Source organism: Vespa crabro, chromosome 4 (genome assembly GCF_910589235.1).
Source record: "Vespa crabro chromosome 4, iyVesCrab1.2, whole genome shotgun sequence".
Taxonomy (NCBI): Eukaryota; Metazoa; Arthropoda; class Insecta; order Hymenoptera; family Vespidae; genus Vespa; species Vespa crabro.
The window spans coordinates 29661-48720 of record NC_060958.1 but is presented as its reverse complement, the minus strand read 5'-3'; the positions used below and the strand labels follow the sequence as shown (position 1 = coordinate 48720).

The window sequence follows — 19060 nt, the reverse complement described above, 5'->3', positions numbered from 1 at the left end:
TCCCTCTTTCTCTCTCTCACGCTCTTTCAAAGTTTACAAACTCACTTTCGCACCGTGACAACGATAGGAATACGAATTCAAAAAAGTGAGCCGATTTTTCTTCTTCTCGCCTCTCCTTGGTTGTTAGAACTGCTGCTGATGCCGATGCTACTGGTATTGCTGTTCGACGCTGCATCGACGAGAAGCGAGCCAATTGCGCGAGCGGATTCACCGCTCCTCGAGACAACGCCCGCGAATCGGAGTCCCGCGATCACTGTATAATCGATCGCTTTCGTGGAAAGGCTCCACTTTCGCCGGAAAAAAGGAGGGGAAGGTCACCCCACTCCTTCGTTACTTGTGGATGAGATCGATCGAAATCGAGAAGCGGCTACTACTTCTTTTTCTTTCTTTCTTTCCTTATTTCTTTCTATTCTCTCTTACCGTTTCTTTTTTTCTTTCACGATAAACAGCTATCGCCATAATTCGGCTACGTCGAAGATATGTTCGTAGACCTGTCACCGCGTTCGTTCGTCGACGATCGACGACGACGACCGTACACGATCAGACCCGATCGGTGAAAATCGAAGCTGGCACGCGCGTACACGCGACGTACACGCGAACGTGTTGCCCGATGCATCGAGAAAGCCGTTTTATCTGTCGTTGCTACGGAGACAACGACAATGATGGCAGCTACGAAGGCAACACAGCGAGACGCACTGCTTGCACACACGCAACCCTGATGCCGTACGTATGCACGCACGCAGCAAGTAATGAAAGGCAAACGAGCCTATTCCTGTACTTTTTCTCTCTCTCTCTCTCTCTCTCTCTTACCCGTCGAACGATCGCCTCTCACTTGCGGCACACGAGTCTCTCTTGCGAGAACCCTTTTGCTCCTCCTCCTCCTCAATATCTTTCACCCGTTCCACCACCCTTTTGCGCCCTCTCCTCTCTACGCCCTCACTTCCTCCCCACCGAACGTCCGCCAAGAACTTTAGGATCGATTCACACTGTTTACAAAAGATGTTTATCGTGAAATTTATTCAAAATACTTTTTACATATATTTAAAAAATAATTATGTAGATATACGTGAGCTTGGAAATAATGTATATGTTTATCTCGTTGGATAGAAGACAAGTTCAAATTATGCGCCTCTTATGTACTCTCGTCTGATTGGTGAAATGATCGATCATTTCAAAATGTTTGCAATTCGAATATAAATATCGATAATAATAAGCGTAGACATTTCTCGATCATTTATTGAATATTTTTTATGATAAATAAGATTTACATGCCAAATAAGAAAGTGCGAGATCAAATTTTTTTAGCACATTAAAGAACTATACGAAGGATCGTTGACGCGGTGTTTCCCTCTTCGAAAGATCGTTACCTTTCTTAATGCATTCCCTGCCAAGCAGTTTTTGACTAAGTGTCGTCTAAGTGTCGTCTAGGCGTCAAAAATACTACACACATTAATTTTTATATATTCGATAAATATGTAGAAATTATCCATTTTTTCTTTTTTTCTTTAATTTCTTTATCGATAGAGTAAATAAAGATAAACAATGTGTACTTAAATGGAAAACAAATAAGTTTATATATTTCATATTCCAAAAATATACAAGAATAATAAAAAAATTAATTTTTTCAATTCCTTCCCGACTTAATCTCTTTAGGATTAAATCTTCATTAAATCTACGACGATACGAAGGAACTGTTCCCATTAAAATTTTTCTTTTTCACTATAAAGCAAATATCTAAAACCGGCCAATTGAACGATAAATTCACACAACTAAAGAAAACTGCATCGCGCAATTCATCACTACGTCGCGTGTACCGTTATCAACGCACGGCTCTGAAAAATTGCTCTGAAAACATCATCCTAGAACATGTAATAGTGACTTGGAATTGTTTTCTTGGACTTTATCTATTAATAACACAGTTGGTTTAAAAATGAGATCCATTAACAACCGCACACGTATAAAGGAACGTGTTAATAGCATGGAATGGGTATCATTCTGTAAAAAAAAATCGAATTATACGATTATCATCATATCGTCACAACGGACGTGTAATCGCAATCAAAGTGCCTACTGGAATTACGTTTCTTTTGCGATAAACGATAAAAGAGAGGAAACAGCACAGATTCAACCATTGGAACGTACATATAAGTACGATGACCCGAAAGCATGAATGACCAAATGGAAGGATGATTTTCTCGTTGCGAAATTGGAGATTCGTCTTAGAGTGTAGGTGGTGCGTGCTTTAGTGCAGCTTGCTAAGCATCCTGCGTTATTACCAGCACAAGCTTGTGCTTACACATGCACACACACACACACACACATATATATATATATATATATATATATATATATATATAAAACACTGTATACACATACATACATGTCGACATACTCTTCATGAAATAATCTATTTTCGTCGTCATCCTCGTCACTGTCGCCGTCACCGTTGTCGTTGTCGTCATCGTCGTTACTAGCGAAGCTTGTGAAAATTTTTTAGCAATTTTGATCCTAATGTGAATACTAAAGTGAATACTAAAGAGAATTTTACGTTTCGTTATTTCGTCGGAATGTGGAATACAAATTTGATCGCAGACATTATACATTTCTCATTATATACTGTAGGATAGATCTGTTCAAATTAAAATATTCGAAAGACACTTTTTTTGGAAAGTAAGTTAATGTATCCATAAGTAACAAAAGTGTTTCAACGTTTTCATTTAATTGTTCTAAACTATATAAGGGCAGGAATGCAATTAACCCGTAAAGACATTTTTAAAGGGAATCAAAGTTCGCATAATCGCATATTCCTTGATATAACTTTATTCCGCGAGCTTCCGAAAAATAGTTGGAGAGATGCGATCGTTCGGTGTTAAGAACACGGGTGATTATCGGTAAAAGCGGTGAAAGGTTCAACTAGTCGGTCTTCGACCGAGACGGATCGCTTGCAACAAATGCATTCGTTACGATTACCTCATTGCGTTCTCTCGTGACGCTTTGTCCTGACCACGCACCACACGTTAAACACGCTTTAAAGCATTTCTAAACTATGTGTTACTGCGACTTAGGCGAGCGTCAACTTTCGCGTAACAGACGAGTTTGCAAAACTCTCTTGTCTGGAAGTACGGAACTCGACATTTTTTCAGTGAAAGAAAAAAGAAGAAAAAAGAAGAAAAGGAAAAAGAAGAGAAAAGAGAAAAAGAGGAAAAAACGATGTAGGTCAGATTTTTTTACAATCCTGATATCTATATATATATATATATATATATATATATATATATATCTAGGGAAGACATGAAGACATCTGCGGGCAGGTAACTTTGAATAAAATAACATGGTTTAAAATGATGTAGTGCTTAGGAACGATCGAGGACAATTTTTGTAAATTTTGCTTTTCGTACGATCCTTTTATAAAACTCGTTAAATACAAGGTTCAATGTTTGACGAGAATCATTATGACGGAAGTTATCAAACGTTTCATCCGACAAAACCGGTATTCATCGTATAATCGCATGTTTCTTATTATTATTCCGTTTCGCTTCGTTGTAAATTTTTCTAGTTTTATGATTTCTTTAAGCGTCGAAATCCATGAGAAAGGTTTAGTAAGTACTTGTATCGTCGAAGAGGGATAAATGCGAAAACAAAATGGTCGCCGCTTCAGGCCCCGCTTATCGACACGTACGGAACCAATTCCATGAGTGAAACCGGTTTGGAACTAGTTTTCTTCGGTTTTTCGGCCCTTCCCCTCGCAAGATCCTGTCGCATACGACTCGAGCACGAGTCGCATTCGTGTACGGAATCTCTCTCGGACGTGTGCAAAGTTTCACGGAGGTCACACGGAGGTATAACCTTAGAAATGGCAGACGACGAGAAAGAACAGAGAGGTAAGTAAATCTCGTTAAAAATCACAGAACGTGCTGATTCATTTTGTCTCGTCGATACTTATCCATCGCGCGTTAAATTTTGCGAAATGCAAATCTCACTTGCACCTTTTCTGGAATATCTTCGAAATATCTAATACCGACGATGTAAGATCCTTTCATTTACTTCCCTTACTTTCTCGTTTCCCCTCTTCCATATATCCGCCATAGGCACGAATAGACACGAATAAGTTATGCTCGTTGAAAAGTCATGCTCGATAGAAGAAAACCTATTCTTTTTTTCTCCTTTTTGGACAGATCCTTGGGACATATTGTGTAATATATGTTATTTTAATTATTTCATTATTAAGGTCCGAACGTCGATGGAAATCAAATGGAAATCAAAATAGAGCCTACGATGCAATGTTACGTCGAGGAGGAACATGAAAATAGTTTCTCTAGTTTCGAAGGTAACGGCGCGATACCCTCTACCGCGGACGTTGGTGCTTTGAATCTATGGACTAGCAAGGCTACCACCTGTCTCATCGGTCAATATAAGAAATATCGATCGATGGTCGGACAATCGACGCAGATCAGAAGTTTACGAGAGATGTTTGAGATGATATCTCTCGAGATGCAAAATTATGGCTTTTATTTTAGTCCTCAAAAGTGTGAGAACAAGTGGCGTGTTTTAGAGCGTAAGTACAAAAATTTAGTCTTCCGGGAACGATTGAAAAAGCCTGGAAGAATGAGACATTATGGTCATTGGGAACATAAGAGAGCCCTCGATGAAATATTCAATGAGAAAGAGAGACATGTGTATTTCGAAGAAAACGATTTTCCGTCGCCGACAAGATCAGTTAAATACTCTCGGATGATTCTACCAAAAACAACGTCGGAACAACCCACGAGCTCATCCAATTCTAATAACAATCAAAATAATGATCCGTTGGCTACGTTAATATCGAACGCAGTACCGGAAAAACAAGTACCGGAAGAATCAGACTACAAGGTTACTTTGACGACGCTATTTGAAAGGTTTTTGGAAGAAATGGGAAAGAACTTTGCGTTGGCCGAACGAAACAAGGAGAAACGACATAAGGAGGAAATGGCAATGCGCCAGAACGAGTTGGAAGTAAAAAGAAGATTGTTGAAATTGAAAGAACAAAAGATAGAATTACAAAAGTGTCAAATGATCGCTGCTGCTCAACATTTTCATCTTAACAAACAGTAATCCTCTATATCGAATTTTATCTTACATTTCGTCGTTTTTTTCTTTTTGCTAACTTTTTTCCAACTATTCTCTCCAAGTCACTTTTTATTTTTTATAAAAAGATCGGATTATATGATCGGGCGGAAGCTTCAATATTTGCTTGTTGGTAAAAAATGGTAAGTAATAGAATGCAATAATCGAAGAGAGAGAGAGAGAGAGAGAGAGAGAGAGAGAGAGAGAGAGAGAGAGAGCGAGCGAAAGATCTTAATATAGGGCGATTATATTTCAAATAAAATGAATGCACAATAAAATATTTGCTATTACGAAGATAATCATTCTAATTCTTACGAGGAAGTTAATAAGACGATGAATACAGATGCATTGCTGAAAAGCGTGTGAAAAGAGATAACGTAAAGAAGTCGCCAAGGTAACATTGAAAAACAATTGATAAAAAAATGAGATAAAACGATTGCACTTTGATTCAGATAAGGTCAAAAGAGTAATGTAGAATTTTATGAATTTCAACATCGTATTCCGCTTTAAAAATTTATATTGTCTATTAAATCTTCAGACATATTAATCTATAAATTATATCTTGATGCTTATGATTAACATTCAAAGATCATGTGAATGAGAATGAAACTTGAGGAGAATAAACACAATTTTTCAAGGTAAATAATATTTTAAATATACATAAATAAAAATCCAATAGTTGAAAGCAGTTTGGTATAAAACCCTATCGCCGTTAGATGGTGCTCGGAAAGTTTTAATGTTATTTTCAGTCGATAATGAAGGACTGTTCGACTAGCCTATTCCAAGAGATGGCGTAGATAATAATGACGGTAAAGAAACATGCAAAATCAATATCTTTTTTCTTTTCTTTTCTTTTCTTGATAATATAAATAACAAATAAAAATAAGACTGTAAAGTCCAATTTTTAATTTTCTATTTAAATGTAGATCATTCAAATAATGTCACGAATAATTGACTTGCTACTAGTTATTTTTACAATTAAAGTTATATTTTAATGTCGTACATTTTTAATACTTATTGATGTTGTGAGGGAAAATCTGATTGAAGATAATATTTAAATAATACTGTAAAAATCGTGTAATTTATTTTTTTTCTTTTCATAATTAACAATAATATCACACATGGAGAGTATATACGCATGCACTGTTTTGTAAAGTTAATTCGTAGACATTATATGGATATCAATATCCAAGATTAATCTATTCTAATTTTTATTAGACAAAGTATTGACTGAAGATAAATCTAATCTGTTACGTTACCCTGGCGACGCACAGTTTAATTCAGTGAGTCGAGGTGAGTTTATGTATATCTTTCGTTCGTGCTTCGCAACGAAGTTTGACGGGATCGTCTTTGCTCGATGATCAAGATCTGTTCAAAATCTAATCAATTGTATATCTTTTCGAAGAAAGTGTATAAGAAGACAAGTTAAAAGTATGGCAATGAGGAGAATGGAAGAGTGTCGAGTTTGCAATCAAGGATTACCGGCTTATAACATTCCAAATGGGCCACCGGACAAGAAACCCACGTACACTTTCGTCAAAAGTCCTAGAGCGATGTTGCACATGCAGAAGAAATACAGAAATCCACCGATGTAAGTATAACTTCTTCTTATATTCTTTCGTTTTACTAATAACGTATATACATCGTTTGTATTAATTTTAAACACCGATCCCGTCGATCGACAGCATACGTCTATCGATCGAGGAACGTTCGATTAACGAACGATAATTCATCTGAGAAATAATAGATAGAACCTAGAAATAATAGATAGATCCTTCGCGAATGATCGATGGACAGAAGTCAATCTACGGCAGAAAATAAAACGAATTAGAACTTTAAATTATAAATGTAATTCAACAAACCGTTCGATTTCATTAGTTTGCACATTTTTGAAATATCCTTGACTCCATTTTACCATTTCCATTCATCTTCTTTTTTCCCGAATGTATATTTTAAAAATATATAATAATCAAAAGAAACTACTTTGTTTATCTTCGACGATCACGTATCGATTTACTGTAAAGAACAAACTTAGAGAAACGATTAGATATTATCTTTGTAATAAGTTCGTCGAGAAACGAACGAAAGAACTTAAGATTTTTTAACGACGTAAACTTTGACTTCGTGGGATACCACCGAGCGCGAAATATCGATTGTCAAGTTTATTAAAACAGATATGGCAAGCGAGACTTTTGTTACAAGTCATGCGAAACCATTTTTTTTTTCTTTTTTTTTCCTTTTTTTTTCCTCATATTCGTATCTCATAAAACGATCCTTCGCGTATGTTATTGGGCTTTAATACTATGGAGAGTATAAAAAAAAAAAAGGAAAAATGGAAAAGTCGCCATCGATAACTGGAAACGTACGGAACATCGATAATGCAACGACCGTACCCGTGGTCCTAGATCGTGAAGCGAGTTATTCACGCGCGCACACACGCATGTACAGGCATATATATATATATATATATATGTGTGTGTGCGCGTGTAGTTTCTGGGCTTATAAACGACACAGGAGGGAATGACCGCGCTCCATGATTTTATCGGCCGTCATTTCTCTCTTTCTCTCTCTCTCATGTTCACGATCATACGTTGAGACTACGAAATATGACTTAGTTGTTATTTTAATTAACGATCCATGATAATTAAAATTGATCGAAATCTCTTATGTAAGCATTCGTAAACATTGTTTATTTAACGAAATAAATATTTATCTGAATTTTTCCAAGTGAAGCTCGAGACACGGAATCGGAATCTCGTTCTAGGAAATTGATAATTTAGAAGATCGATTTTTCTTTTTTATTTGATGCAAAATTGACAAAGTGTGATCCGTCGATATTGTCACGTCATATTGAAATATTTACAATTCGCCTGACTTCTCCGATATTATTGAACGAAAGTAAATCATTGACTAGTTTTAATCATTGAATAGTTAAAATGAAATTATTTTTCGAAGCGAGTAAAAAGCACCCTCGTAATCGCAAAACTTTATCATTGTGATCGCTCTTCTTACTTCACGCGACACGCAATTCATGTTTTTTCTTCAAGGACAGAGAAACTTAGATATTCTGATCGAAAGGGAAAGAAATTTAAGCATTTCTTTTGAATAATTTTTTTTTTTAATTTCAACGACGAATGTACAAATAAATACTATTCATTTTTTCGCCTCTTTGCGAACGAAAATTACTTCGAAATTTTATTTTAACGATCTGATTTTAACTAAATATAGATGGAGCACGCTTCACCTTGAAATGTCCTGAAAGTCGAGGGACAGATCTAGAGATCGCGTTTAGGTCAGTCGCGAAGAAAACGCAGGAGAATTCACACGAATTAATTTTAAGTTTTCACGCGTATTTACGCATATACACATATACATATACGTATACATACATGCATACAGTCATCCTTCTCAGGCATGCGCAACGTTAACGGCTGGTCAGCGTTATTGAGTGGCCGCCGAGCGTTAAAAGCATATATAGCAATATATGTAGTATATACGTATATGAACAAGCCCCCACTATTCGCGGTCTATATCGTTCGATTCTAAGGACATTGTCCAGTCTCTGAACTCTCACGAACGATTTCAAGCCGGTCAGTATCGGCGCGAACCTTGGCTGAGATACTTTTCTTATTCTTTTTCTCTCGGTGAGCATTTGTGTCTTCTCGTTTATCAAGAAATACTAGAGATTTTTTCATGGAAAAGGAAAGAAACTAAAGAAAGTACTATCGTAGCCGATACATTTGAATTATAGACGAGGTTGATACAGCGTAGGAAGTCGAGCTTATACAATAGACTTCTGTATTGAGTCTTCTTTCGTTTGAAACCTTAGCTTTTCTGGTAGGGAGAGAGAGAGAGAGAGAGAGAGAGAGAGAGAGAGAGAGAGAGAGAGAGAGAGAGAGAGAACATAACGGTAAACCAATGAGTAATAAAAATAAACATCATTTTGAAAATCATCGAATTCCTGCGACGTCTCGAAGGGAGAGGACATTGATTTTCTAATTTAAAGGCCGCCGAAAGGACAATGCGTCCTGCATACGTCGAGACACGAGGATGAAGAGCACGAATTAGTGATCTCTTCGCCATGCCAACTGGAATTTCATCAATGTTGCCGCCAACCGCGAACGTTGGATCGTTTAATAATGAAGGAAAAAATTCGGGAGCTTTTACGATCCTTCAAAGAGACGGTTTAGACTCGAGCTTACCTCTCTTACATGTCAACGACGACGAAGAGACGTATACAGTTTCGAAACTGACCAGAGTGGAGAACGTAAAGAACGATCTGTATGCTCGTAGACGTCTCTGTAAGTCAAACGAGCATTTGCTTTTGGCGAGTCTCCAATGTAATCAGGCTAATCCGTTACGGAAGAAACAGTATACGAAGAGTCAGAACGATCTCGAGGACGAAGAGAAACGTCGGAGGAGAGAGAACAAGGAGGAGAATGTGGAGTACGAAGAAAAGAAAGGACAAAGAACTAGTATTCCTCTTTCAACGGAAGATTTCAACGAGGTACTCAACGCTAAATTGAGGAAGATCCAAGAGGACGAGGAATCTATGCAAAAGTATCGAGACTCGAGAAGGAACGAGTCGATTTCTCAGCAACGAAGAAAACCGTTCATCACCACGGTTAAGTGCGGAGAGTTTCTAATGCCACCACCGGAAGTAGCAGCACTTCTTGGGATCGGTCCGATCACGAACACTCAGGATATCGTCGGAAGAACAATAGGTGGTATTCCTCCGGGTGAGGTAATTGATAATTGGCAAGGTCCTTCCCGTTCCAAATTGAGACCTCTGGTGTCATTCGGCAAGAAACCAGAAGTGCGTCATAGCAAACATAAGGCGAGATGTCAAGCGGCAGCCCTCAAGGCCACCGTTGATTTCGCACTTGACAAGACCAATGCGACTACCCTAGCCTCCTATTCTTGCTCCGAGGAACATGCTAGGAGAAACAGGAGGTCTCCGATCAGAGTGGACGGGCTGTAAGTTCGACGAGTGGCCCCTGTTTGCTTCATGTTTCTTTCATTCTTTCTTTCTTTCTTTCTTTCTTTCTTTCTTTCTTTCTTTATTTCTTTATTATCTCTTCCTTTTTTTCTATCTTTTGCTTACGCGTTTTTCCCTACTTATGCCTCTCTCTTTGTTCCCTTTATTTTGTAAATTGTATCAGTGATACAATTTACTTTTATTTCTAACTTCATTATCTGTCTCTTTCTTTCGTCTTGTCTGTTCTTGTTTCGTCCATTATTTTCTCTCTCTTTCTTTCTTTCTCTTTTTAATTCCTTCCTTACTTAGCTCAAGCAAAGCTTTACTTTCCTAAGGGCGAATCGAGATAATGGCAGTCCATAAGGCCGCGATTTCTTTTTTTTCTTTCTCGCAGATTACCAACGACGCCGCGAGGTTTACCGACAAAGTTGGAACCGATCAAGGGCGCGATGCTGAATAAGCTGCCTGGCCTTCGCGGCTGGTAACCGATCTTTCTCTTTCTCTTTTTCTCTTTTCCTCTTTCTTAGACGCTATTTTCCATCTTTTTCTTTCTCAATTTCCTCTCTCTCTCTCTCTCTCTCTCTCTCTCTCTCTCTCTCTCTCTCTCTCTCTCTCTCTCTCTCTGTTTTATTTATTTTATTATCAATCCTTTATCGCCGATCGTCGATATTTAAATATGGACATGCTTCACGAACGAAAACAAAATATTAATTTTATAATTACATTAAACATTAAGTAATTAATGAACAGTAATTGGTAGATTTGTTTTGCATTCTTTGTCTCTCCGAAAGCGTTTCTTGTATAAAAAATCTTTCAGAATCTTCCAGTTCTCAACATATTTTTTTTTCTCCTTCTATGGATTCTTATCAATCGCATAAACGATCGCATGCGAATAGGTTCTAAACACGCTCGTGTCATTATGCGTCATAACGTAGCCCGAACAGAAATTCTACATTGGTTATTCGTCGAGTAGTCGTAGAAAAAATAAATAAGTACAAAAATAAAGGGGGGAAAAAGAAAGATAGAAACTCTCTTTTTTGAGAATTGTCTTACACTTTAAAGAATACAGGAAAATATTTAGAGAACGGAGAAGGAACAGGTTGATGCAAGAATAATTAGTTCGTCGATTTACGTTTTAATTCAAACGAATTCAAGTTCTTCATGCTCGGATATGTGACTATTTTTGATACTTTTTCGTATGTTATATGTCGAATTTAACTTATTTTTTAATTATTTGTAGAAAGATATAATTCTGACAATTATAACAAGCGATTGCAATCCTTTATTGAATTATAAAGTATAAGTATACATTTGTTAGAGTTTGTAAGTAAACAAGAAAAGCAATTAATTCGTAAATAGTTGTATAATTAAAAGGAAGTTTGAATTTTTTTTACAAAGTACGAAAGTTTAATAATTACTCGATGGCAACCTATGTGACTCGCAATCAAATTTCCAGTGATCAAACGATTCCTTTCGGGAATATCATGTACGATCGCCGAATAATTCGTGGGAGCACCTTTGCAGTCCCTCCTGCCCTCGTAAGTATTTTGTATTTCATTTTTTTCTTTTTGTTTTTTTTGTTTTTTTTTTTTTTTCTTTTTTTCTTTCTTTTCTTTTCTTACGTCGAACATTGTAGATCGATGGAGAACAATCGATAGCGGCAAGGCAAGCGGAAGCAAGAAGAAGGCATCTGGCAAGAAAAAGGGCGCAAGCTCAAATTTGCAAAGTTATAAGATCGGGCTCGCCACCACCAGTCGCTGGCCGGAAGCACGAACCGGTCCAAACTGAATTTTATCTCGAGGAAGTAAGCGCAAAAAAGATTTTATAAAGCGATATCAAAGTAACGTAGTTACTCGCGTGAGATAGAGAAAAATATTAATTCTTTATAATCGAGCATTATCATGATAGAGCTATTCATCATAAGTCCGATATTTTTTATAGCGTTTTAATCCATTAAGTCATAAAAACTTTCCATTAATTATTTTCTTTCGTAGCCTTTGAAAAATTATTAAAATAAGCAAACGTATTTTTTCAAACTATCGATTTCTTTCATAATCGCATTCCGTCATCTATATTTTCTATACGAAGCTGTCAAAGTCCGCCCGTGAATTATTTTCGTTTTATAGCGTTTTATAGCCCGTGAAACATAAATAAAAGCTTCTTTGGATATCGAAGAAAAGAAAAAAAAAACAAGAAAAAAAAAATCAATTCTTCTACTTTGTACGTTTTCAATTTCTAGCTATTCGAGAAACCGGACGAATTCGAGGTCAGCACACAAACCGATTATTTTTTGGATCGACCGGCTACGCCGAAGTACTGTCCTGCAAAAACCGGCGAGGATGTCTCTACACAAATTGAACCAGGAGACGTAAGTCGAACCTTGCCCTGAACAGTTTTCAAACGTTCAACGGTAACTTATATCTACGAAGACACATTCAGTCTTTCGTATATCTACGAAGATTCTCGGCAGAACGATCGTTTTGCAGCTCTTCGACTTCGATCTCGAAGTACAGCCTATTCTTGAAGTAATCGTTGGTAAGACTATCGAGCAAGCTTTGATCGAGGTCTTAGAGGAGGAAGAAATTGCGGCTCTACGTGAACAACAAAGAAGATTCCGAGAATTGCGAGCTGCTGAAAGAGCCGAGGCAAAGAGATTGAAAGAACAAGAGAGAAGACTTCGAGAAGAGAAAGTAATGAAATATTTAATTTGAATATTCTTTCGTTAACGCTAAATACTTTGTTCTAGTTTTAACTTGTTTCTGAATATTGGTAAAAGTTAATAATTGTAAATATATTTCCACCATGAAAGGGTTGGTAAATCACTTCGAGTAAATTCTATTTCTATTTCTGTCCTTAGGATTTCTGCTTGAGGCAGCACGAGGAAGCAGTGAAAATTCAAAAAGAAACAGAAGATCGTGTCGCCGTTGCCGTATTACTTACTGGATATATAGCCGAACTTTTGCCGGCCGTTCTAGAAGGTTTAAAAATGTCTGGATTCCTCCTGGACGAGATCAAAGCAGGTATATGAATTTCAAAGTATATTCGAAAATAATTTGTCGAAAGATTCATAAAAATTATATAATAATAATAATATTTATAGATGTCGAAGAAGGTTTCATGCCATGGTTGATGAAAGAAGTTAAAAAGGAGATGGGTAACATGATCGAAAGCAGAGAATTGCTAATGGGTAAATTCAAATTTCTTTTTTCCATATCTAGAAAGTTACGTCTTGATACGTTACGAGTCGTACTAGTTTAGGCTTTACAGTATCGTCGTCAATTAATTATAAAAAAAAGAGGAATGTTTCTGTACTTTTATCATCACTAATGAGCTTTTAGAACTACGTCAACATTAACTATAGATATTGGAAAAGTTGAACGAGGAATATAGAGACAAGTCTCTGACAATAAAGCACGAACGCTGCACGTATACTTCTTACCGTTCCTTTCTCGTCTCGTTCCCGTTCGATATATATCGAAAGAAATATAAAATTAACGAATTTCCAAGATTACTCGCTATCAGTCAATTATTGATCGAATTTTTTCCTTACAGAAATCATCAAAGAAATATTGGAGAACAGGGCCGAAACGTATAGAAAATTAGGCGAGGAGTACGACGCTTCCAGAAGAAGAATATCCGATGATCATTTAGAAGATGGTGGTCGAGATATAGATTTTCTTAATTACGAACCACCTTTCTTGTAGAAAAACGATCTTATTCGAACGATAAAATGTCGATCGGTTTCGCGTTCTTTTTATTGGATTATAATCAAAACCAACAGAAGCATATAATTATATGAACAAAAATCAAGATCTGTTTCGACGTTCTGTATTCTATCGAATATCATAGTTAAGATATATGAACGAAATAGGTAGAATTTCTAGCGTGAAAAGAGATGTGTGTGTGTGTGTGTGTGTGTGTGTGTACGCGCGTGCTCTGATTAAATACTCAAAAGGACTCGGCCTTGTTGTCAAACTCGTTAATTGTACACTTTGTTCGAGGTATCTTATTTAATTTTGAATTTAGAGGCACTCGCTAGCGCTGGATCTATCTCTTGCTCTTCGTATAAGAATGTAGCTTCTTTTATTAAAAAGTGTACGATAGCTTTGCGACAAATCCATCTCCATCGATAGTTTCCATTCCCTGATAGAGAATACCGTCGAAACGATACAAAACAACGACAGTCACTAATACGGAGAGCTAGATTGTTTTCTTAAAAATTAATTATTATTTATTCTTCTTCTCTTTCGTCTTATCGATCATTTGTTAAAGATATTGTATCATGTACATTTTTATCCCCTTATTTTTTTAAGTCAAAAATGGGCAATTTTCCTGCCGTGAGCTACACGATACGAAATTCACTATTTAAAAAAAAAAAAAAAAAAAAAAGAAAAAGAAGAAAAAGAAGAGAAAAAAAAATAAAATAAGCTTAGGAGGCATGGCAGAGTCAAATAGTGGGGAAGGAATGTCTTCTCCCGGAGTAAGTAAAGGCAATTAAAGGTGCGGGCCATGTGGCCTCTTGCCGGCCCCAGTTGTCCACCTCTGCTTTATAATTTAGCTTAATAATTTAGCTTAATGTTCGATGATGTATAATTGCATAATGGCTGTTGTATTATTTAGAGAGCTTGTACTTAATTTGTTATTTATTTTAGCCGAATTATCGTCGTCTTGCGTGAGCGATAATAGACAATGTTTCTTATGCCGGCTGTTCTTTGATTAGAATTAAGCAGAAAAAAAACTAATTTACTTTTTCTATAATGACATACGAACGAACATAAATATACATATTTATATTTCAAGAGAATTATCGAAAGAAGATGAACATTATTGATTGTAACAAAAGAATGGGTATAGTATAAAAGGGTTATAAGCATGCCAATTGTTTGGATAAGCACGGTCGAGCAATCACGCCCGTAATTCGACACACTTTGTTATTCACTTATATCTTTAAGAAAAGTCGAATTGTTTATACCAATTTAAATGGTTTTGTTAATTCTACATGTCTTAACAGTTCAGATCGATTTGCATATGATTTATTGCAATGATTATGAAACGGCACTTAATGAAATTTTTAGGTAAAGAAGCATTAAAATAGCATTAAAGTAGAAAATATCGAAGGAAATATTTCATTGGCTGCCTTACAATGGGATCGATGACTCCACCGACAATAAATTCGTTTGCTCGACGATATTCGCTTAACCAGTACAAGGACAGCATGTTTGATTTACTAAAATCGTCCGCAAAATGAATTACCGTTAATTATTCTTAGGCAGGAGTTAGGCACTTCCTGCGGATAATTCATGTCGCCAATCGATTTGTTAAATCATTGTCGACGATCTCGAATCGTCCTCGATCAAAGAGAAAACAAACGTTTTAGATATTTGTTGCCGTACAAAAATCTGTTCTTCATTAAATCAGGATTAAATTCTGAATCATAATAATATAAGGTTTCACGATAAATCGAGATCAGCATGGTTTTAAACAGCCATCACCCAAAATATTCCAAATAATCCAACAGTTTTTCGATCTTTTGAAATAGTGCATACTATTATTTCGTCAGCTGCATCCCCATGAATGCAATACACTTTTTTCCCTTTCCTTTTTTCTTTTTCACAATCAAATGTAATTTTCAAGGAAATTTTCTCGCGCAAACATTCTTGCACCTTATTGTCATTCATTTTCAGTTTTGCTTTACTTCAAGAGACAAGACTGTTTCAAGAGACAGTTACTAAGAATTATTTTCTAAACGAAAAGTGATGCATTTGTCCATTATTATTCTCCTTCCTTATAAATTAACTCCTTTTAAAATTAAGTCAAATTAACTCCTAAAGATTAAATAATATTTCACGATATTGGGCCTCCGAACCGTATGCCTCACGTGTCATGTTACATGGTACTCGTTTTTGCCGGACAGTGGCAATATGACAGAGCCATTAGCTCGATAGTACTTGCGGTATATATATATTCGCAAGTAATATCGATTTTCAGGTCTCACCACAAGGAGGTTTGCTGCATATGGAGAGCCACGGGCTAAGACTTTACTGTTAATACATTAAAATCGATTATATAGAATTATTATTATTAATTATTATTTTATTTAAAATTATAAAAATTGACTCTAATTTGAAATAATTGAATGCACTTGAATCATCTCCATTCAGGATCAAACTACTACTACTACATTACTATGAGCATAAGTGTCAACGTGGTAAAAGGGTAAATGGGATTTTGATAAAACCACAAGCCAGTAACGAAGGGCTCGACATGCCGACCATCTGTAAAATATGACTTGTGCTCGATAGTTTCTCTCTTGAGCCAAAATTTCTAGGGGACTCTTCAGCATATAGCTGCCTCGTCCCCTAACCCCTGCATTGGAGCATTATTTACGTGCATATATACTATATATAGAATATGTTTACGCATCACAAAATGCCCTATCGTTGAAAACAACAATGCATCAACAACAATTAACATGCCACGGCGGATTATAAGAACGAAATCGTCCCTAATCTAAATCGACCTGATCTCGACCTGATCTCGACCTGATCTCAACCTGATCTCACTTTATGCAACAAGACTTAAAACACTCTGCGTGTTAACAAACGCATTTTTTATATTGGTGCAACAGCGATGACCTCAAAGCTTCGGCATAGCTGCAATATCATAAAAGAAAAAAAACAAAAATAATACATATCTACGTATCTATATAACTGTCCTCTGTTTGAAAAGCACATATTAAAATGCGTAACGGTCAGGGTCACCGGAATTATACTAACTAAACTTATCAACGGCTTCCAGAACTTTCCTAGTGCTTCTTCGGAATACTATAAATCAACGTGCCTGATTTAAAGACAAGGCATTTCCTTTACGGACATCGTACTTGTTTTTAAGTAATACGCGAAAATCCGTATCGTGTTCGTTATGTGAATGAGAACGAGGAAGAAGAAGAAGAAGAAGAAGAAGAAGAGAAAATTTATAATGGCGATGACAACGAACATTGACGAAATTAATATGGCACAATTTCATAAAGGTTTATCCGAATGGTGGAGCGAGGAAACAGAATATGCTTTTCAAAGGATCGAAAGGTGGACGGCTTTAGTTAGAGGATACAATCGATTTAAGTCAGAAAGATTATCGAAGGGCCATCAGACGATGCTCGACGAGCGTATATCAAATTGGAATATAACTTCGAATAAACTTATCATTGAGGATTCTTCTTTGAGTCCGTGTTTTCATAATTTCAAAAGAAATCGACGTAGATCTCATCACGAAGAGAAAATGAAGATCAATCAAAATAATGTTAACAGTGTTCTTGGATATCGATCTAATGATAATTTGGATAGCGCTTGTTTAGCGAATTATAGATACGATCATAGTATTTATTTCAAGACCATCGGTGAAATTAGAAATGATAAGAAAACTCTTAAGGAAATTAATGATGATTCTAAGAAGGAAAATCTCTTGATCGATGCTGCAGTAGTAGTAGTAGAAGAAGAAGAAGAAGAAGAAGAAGAAGAAGAAGAAGAAGAAGAAGAAATTGAAGATGAGAGTAAAGATTATGAACCCAGGCTCATTTATCATTCAATGGACTATAGATTTTATCTCGACAATGCTGATTCCAGAGGTAAATTTAATTCCAATCGAAAAGATGTTAATGTCTGGCCTATCACTGATTTAGCAGATCTCGATTTAAATTCGAAAATATCTAACACGGTGTATCATAAAAACGAAGTTAAATCTATGCTCGAGATAAATAATAAAAATATGGAAATAACAAAGGATGGTACCGAGAATAGAGATGATTATGAAAGTGGAATGTTTAATCATGAATTGAAAAATGAATTCAGAAAGAGTCAGAGTGAAACTAAGGGAGGATTGAATTTAAAAATGATTAAACCCGCAGGGACAATAAATGGTTTTATTGCTTGTCAAAATAATAATGTTTCCTCGGGAACACTTTCAAATGATACGGGAAATGTATCTACGTACTCGTCACCGTGTTACCGTTAATCCATCCATTTAAAATACATGTTTATTCAACCAGAAATTCAATATTTCCTAACGATTTTTCCAATATTCATCACATATGTTATATGATATCTGTTTCATGTACGTTTTTGAGAGACTTAATAATTTGAAGCGAAATAAACGTCAGGGTAGATTATATTTAACTTCATCAATTTTACATGGGAATTGAGTTACTACCTTCGTAATATATTCGCAATATGTTCATAATACGTACCCTTTCATGTTGTTTCATATCCTCTTTATGGTATTTTTTTTTTATCATCCTCTCCCTTTCCTTGTGTGAATGTATGGGCGTATGCGTTCCGCACAAGTTGGGGAGGTTGCGCCGCTCATAGAATGGAAGAGGGTGCGTCACGCACACAGTGTGTTAGTGTTCGTATATGTAAAAATGATTCTCTCGAAGTTGAGAAATTTAGCTACTGAGAGGAATTGTTCTTCCTCCTCGCCGCAAATCATAGTACACAATTTGATAATAAAACCATATTATCTTCATTATTAAATGCCCGACATTCCTTTGCGGAAACGTACTTTATCAGTCACTAATTTTCCTTTTCTTATTAGTACATTTCTCTAAAAATTTACTTCTTTTTAGGCAATTTGAAAATACAATAATGATCTTATTATATTTCTAGTTATCCAATAATTTCTACTAAATTATTTTAACTAGTTACCTCGTAGGAAAATATTGAATTTCCCTAATCGTTTATTTTTTATTACTACGTATAATCGAGTAAAGGAGTGATTTTATTATATTTCTAGTCATATAATATTTGCGATTATATATTGGTATTATCCGAATGATCCGTGGTTTTCTTTTCCTAACATTTACTTTCAATTATTACTTAGCATAATAGTAGAGATCTAGAATAATTTCTCTAGCTATCGTTGTTCGATCAACCGATTAAAAATCGCTCGAAGCATAAGTTATAAGAAGATGTAGAAAGATAGCTT

The 19060-nt window shown here is 36.0% G+C and overlaps 3 protein-coding genes across 5 annotated transcripts; all 3 read left to right on the top strand.

Annotated features, from left to right (window-relative positions):
* The first annotated feature begins 2332 nt into the window (after window positions 1–2332).
* Window positions 2333–6387, top strand: LOC124423894. The gene is made up of 2 exons (XM_046962223.1): window positions 2333–3881; window positions 4229–6387. Exons 1-2 carry the CDS (start codon window positions 3692–3694, stop codon window positions 5089–5091), a joined length of 1053 nt encoding a protein of 350 aa, XP_046818179.1. The 5' UTR covers window positions 2333–3691; the 3' UTR covers window positions 5092–6387.
* A 2293-nt stretch (window positions 6388–8680) lies between these two features.
* LOC124423892 (flagellar radial spoke protein 3) lies at window positions 8681–15834 on the top strand. 3 transcript variants are annotated; one of them, XM_046962220.1, is made up of 10 exons: window positions 8681–8747; window positions 9110–10080; window positions 10476–10562; window positions 11538–11619; window positions 11718–11885; window positions 12321–12449; window positions 12568–12771; window positions 12939–13101; window positions 13182–13268; window positions 13634–15834. In XM_046962220.1, exons 2-10 carry the CDS (start codon window positions 9185–9187, stop codon window positions 13783–13785), a joined length of 1968 nt encoding a protein of 655 aa, XP_046818176.1. In that variant the 5' UTR covers window positions 8681–8747; window positions 9110–9184; the 3' UTR covers window positions 13786–15834. The 3 variants fall into 3 exon arrangements, with proteins under 3 accessions (XP_046818176.1, XP_046818175.1, XP_046818177.1); XM_046962219.1 differs by having other exon boundaries at window positions 8687–10080; XM_046962221.1 differs by lacking the exon at window positions 10476–10562 and having other exon boundaries at window positions 8687–10080.
* Window positions 15835–16924: 1090 nt separating this feature from the next.
* LOC124423893 (protein FAF-like, chloroplastic) lies at window positions 16925–18252 on the top strand. The gene has a single exon (XM_046962222.1). The coding sequence runs from the start codon at window positions 17009–17011 to the stop codon at window positions 18089–18091; it is 1083 nt and encodes a 360-aa protein (XP_046818178.1). The 5' UTR covers window positions 16925–17008; the 3' UTR covers window positions 18092–18252.
* Window positions 18253–19060: the final 808 nt, after the last annotated feature.